The 3,339-nt window shown below is 40.3% G+C and overlaps 2 protein-coding genes across 4 annotated transcripts; one reads left to right on the plus strand and one right to left on the minus strand.

The window, feature by feature from the left end:
• Positions 1-724: 724 nt before the first annotated feature.
• Positions 725-1,078, minus strand: LOC129722151 (NADH dehydrogenase [ubiquinone] 1 beta subcomplex subunit 1). The gene has a single exon (XM_055675405.1). The coding sequence runs from the start codon at positions 928-930 to the stop codon at positions 763-765; it is 168 nt and encodes a 55-aa protein (XP_055531380.1). The 5' UTR covers positions 931-1,078; the 3' UTR covers positions 725-762.
• On the plus strand, positions 998-2,371 carry LOC129722150 (transmembrane protein 234 homolog). 3 transcript variants are annotated; one of them, XM_055675403.1, is made up of 4 exons: positions 998-1,123; positions 1,463-1,918; positions 1,978-2,125; positions 2,192-2,371. In XM_055675403.1, the coding sequence occupies exons 1-4, from the start codon at positions 1,076-1,078 to the stop codon at positions 2,257-2,259; spliced, it is 720 nt and encodes a 239-aa protein (XP_055531378.1). In that variant the 5' UTR covers positions 998-1,075; the 3' UTR covers positions 2,260-2,371. The 3 variants fall into 3 exon arrangements, with proteins under 3 accessions (XP_055531378.1, XP_055531379.1, XP_055531377.1); XM_055675404.1 differs by having other exon boundaries at positions 1,000-1,123; positions 2,175-2,371; XM_055675402.1 differs by lacking the exon at positions 998-1,123 and having other exon boundaries at positions 1,477-1,918; positions 1,978-2,137.
• The last annotated feature ends 968 nt before the right edge of the window (positions 2,372-3,339 follow it).

Genomic DNA, 3,339 nt, shown 5'->3' on the forward strand with positions numbered 1-3,339 from the left:
CTCTAGAGAACAAGTGGATTTTCCCATATAAAATCGTATGGAAGCTTTAAAAATCGGTCGCATAAATATAGTTCCACTGATCGATCTAAAAAGTTGCACAGTTGCTACAGAACCCATAAGGAACACGAAAAGTGCATGAGAGCTAACATTTCTTTTTTGTCCCACCCTAATGGCCATTCCTATCCGCAGCTGCAGTATTATTATATCGTTCTTATATCATTTTAACTAATAAATCGTTTAAGTAATCGCGCCTTGTTCAAAAAATTTTCTTGATCGATATTTTATTTTCCTTGATAAAAAAACCCTGAATTTTCCAGGTTTTCGCCATCTTCAATTCGGTATTTTATTCAAGGTCAAATCAAATAAAAATCACTTGAAATGAAATATGTAATCCCACTTCATATCAATGTTAATTTTTCCTACCTGAAAACGATTGAGGAACTAGTTGAGGAAGATTTTCAAACATCCAAATAATGAACATTCAAACAAAACATCAACGTACTGTATTCTTATTATAATCTTTTTAAGCTTAGGCCTTTTCGATTGAAGCGTCAAGATTCTGACAAATCGGACTTCTAAAACTTGGCAACACTGCTCTTGCCATAAATGAAAATTATGCAACAGAAAACGTACTCGTTATTTTTTTTACTTCTAAAAACTCTATGCTAACGTTCACCAAAGTTAAAAGGATTCTCGAAGAAATAATAAGTGAAAAATACACATGCAAGTTTCTACAACCCTTTATTCCTATACAATCGATCACTACGGCCAGGATGGCTGCTCACCTTCCTTCAATACTCTGCCATACAAAGCACTTTTATCCCTGAACATCGTCATTCGTTCGGTTTCCTTGTTGTCCAAAAACCAACCGAAAGCGAAGCCGCTCAAAGGAATCAACATCAGCAAGTATTGCCTTGTGAGTCCAAACATTTTCTATGGATTTCACTGTTTATCTTCCGCCGATTGCTTTTTCCACCTTCTAGTGTAGGAGTAATCTGCCGCGATGCTGCCGATCGTCAGTGACGGAAAGAATATAACAACACTGTAGCGACGGAGGAAGTTTGATATTAATGACATGAATAGTGGACTAGAAAGAGAAGGATTTAGTGAACTGTTTGCTTTAGTAAAACTATGAATTGACTAGTTATACCTTGATTTTACGTAGAACAAAACTCACATCGCCTGCGTTATGTTTAAAATGATCACTGAGCACTTTATTTCTGCCGTCAGAAAAATGTGTTTATATAAATCTGGGTTGCCAAATTATTTATTTCCTTTATAATTGCTTGGTTTTTATTTATAAACTCCTTTTGTGTTTTTTTGGTTTATTTGAATTTATGTTGATTTAACTTATTTTTTGAGTAAGTAACATGAATACTAACGAAGCATCACTGTTGAAATGAAAACGACAAAGATTTGAGAACCGTTTGATATTTTTTATTTGCGGTGTACAAAATATCAGGTTTCTGACTTTTCGTCTGAACACAGCGTAATCGCTGCAACCCTGAACAGAGGCATGGTCCAGTTTCACACTGTTCCTTGTTGTGCAAAATCGTCTGTCAAAATCATCTGCGGTTCTTCAATGGTGCATCAGGGTGCATCGAGTGCATTCTTGCATTGTTTATATGTACCTCAAAATATTAAGTGCCGAAAAAAAATTTGTAGGAGCCGCAAGCTAGTAAATAATGCCTACAGAATGCTGCCGAAACCATCCGAAGCGGCAGCTTCTGATAGCAGTGGCCACAACGCACCGGTCGTCGATTCACTGTCGCTGTCGATGATTGTTCTAGTGGCTCTGTTCTGGGGTGCCACTAACCCGTTCATCCGACGAGGCAGCTTAGGTTACAACAATCTCAAGTCGCCGACTAAGTTGGGTCAGCTCTGGCTGGAGTTGTGTTTTTTGCTTTCCCGCTGGCAGGTAAATTCCATGACAGTTTCATTACTATCAGTGGTTTATTTAAAGCTTATTTTTTACAGTATCTACTTCCGCTGGCGCTAAACCAGTTCGGTAGTGTTATATACGTATTTGCCTTACAGCGATCGGAACTCTCACTGGTTGTTCCGATGGCAAATTCATTAACTTTCGTGTTTACGGCCATCACAGCGCGGTTACTTGGAGAACAAGGTGCCACTTGGAGTGAGTTTCGTTATTCGTATTGTATTGGCGTAAATAGTTAATAATTTTTTACAGAAACGTACGCTGGAATGTTACTAGTCATAGCGGGCACAATTATCTGCAGTGTTGAAAAGGTTTTATGATAACATTCGATATCGTAGATAAACTAATATTTTTCACACCCGGGAATTAAAGTAATATATTTGTTACAAAAATAAAGACGAGATATTTGTACCATTATACTTTTAACTTTAACTGGTACTAGTTCAAAAATTGAAGTTGGTAATGTCTTACTTACTTTACTTTTACGGCGACAGACCGATTATCGATCCAATGCCGAATCCAGAATACGTCGCTGCTATCCTCCAATCTCCCCTAACACCTGTTTCGCGGGCATCCTCGTCGACAGCAAATATCCAACGAGTGCGAGGCCTACCTCGAAGTCGACGGCCTCTATCGGGATTTCTGCTGAATGTAGTCTTCGCTGGTCGTTCATCCGGCATTCTAGCTATATGCCCAGCCCACTGTAACCTGCTGTGTTTTATCCGCTCAACTATATCCGCCGATTTGTACACCTGGTACATTTCATGGTTCATGGGCCACGAGAAGAATTAATGTTTTGTAGAGTGCAAGTTTAGTACGGGTTTGCAGACTACGGAACCTCAGCTAGTTACGCAATCCGTAGAAGGCCCTGTTTGCAGCTGCTATCCGCTTTTTAATCTCACGGCTAACCTCGTTGTCACATGTCACTAGTGTACCCAGGTAAATAAATTCGTGGACTACTTCAAAAGTTTCCCCATCTAACAACACCTCAGCACCAACATCCGTCGGACTACCACGCTCTCTACCAGCCACCATGTATTTCGTTTTAGCAGAGTTATTGATGAGCCCTACTCTCGCAGCTTCCCTCCTGAGAGGTCCGTAGGCCTCTTCCACAGCTCTACGGTTGATACCAATGGTGTCGATATCGTCCGCAAAACCTAGAAGCATGTGAGACTTTGTAATGATGGTGCCGCTTCTTTGCACGCCGGTCCTCCTTATAGCACCCTCCAATGCAATGGTGAACAATAAGTTTGACAGCCCGTATCCCTGTTTCAAACCATCTAACGTCACGAAGGAGTCCTACATCTCACCGGCTATCCTGACGCATGATGTAGAGCCTTCAAGGGTGGCACGTATCAGCCTAATTAGCTTTGTTGGGAAACCATGTTCGACCATGATTC

This window comes from Wyeomyia smithii, chromosome 2 (assembly GCF_029784165.1).
Source record: "Wyeomyia smithii strain HCP4-BCI-WySm-NY-G18 chromosome 2, ASM2978416v1, whole genome shotgun sequence".
Lineage (NCBI taxonomy): Eukaryota > Metazoa > Arthropoda > Insecta > Diptera > Culicidae > Wyeomyia > Wyeomyia smithii.

Bases quoted from the DNA above. Each gene is read 5' to 3' on its own strand.
- LOC129722151 (XM_055675405.1), bottom strand. From the start codon at position 930: ATGTTTGGACTCACAAGGCAATACTTGCTGATGTTGATTCCTTTGAGC.
- LOC129722150 (XM_055675403.1), top strand. From the start codon at position 1,076: ATGAATAGTGGACTAGAAAGAGAAGGATTTAGTGAACTGTTTGCTTTA. The intron at 1,124-1,462 runs GTAAAACTATGA...ACAAAATATCAG, and splicing joins TTAGTGAACTGTTTGCTTTA to GTTTCTGACTTTTCGTCTGA. The intron at 1,919-1,977 runs GTAAATTCCATG...TATTTTTTACAG, and splicing joins TTTTGCTTTCCCGCTGGCAG to TATCTACTTCCGCTGGCGCT.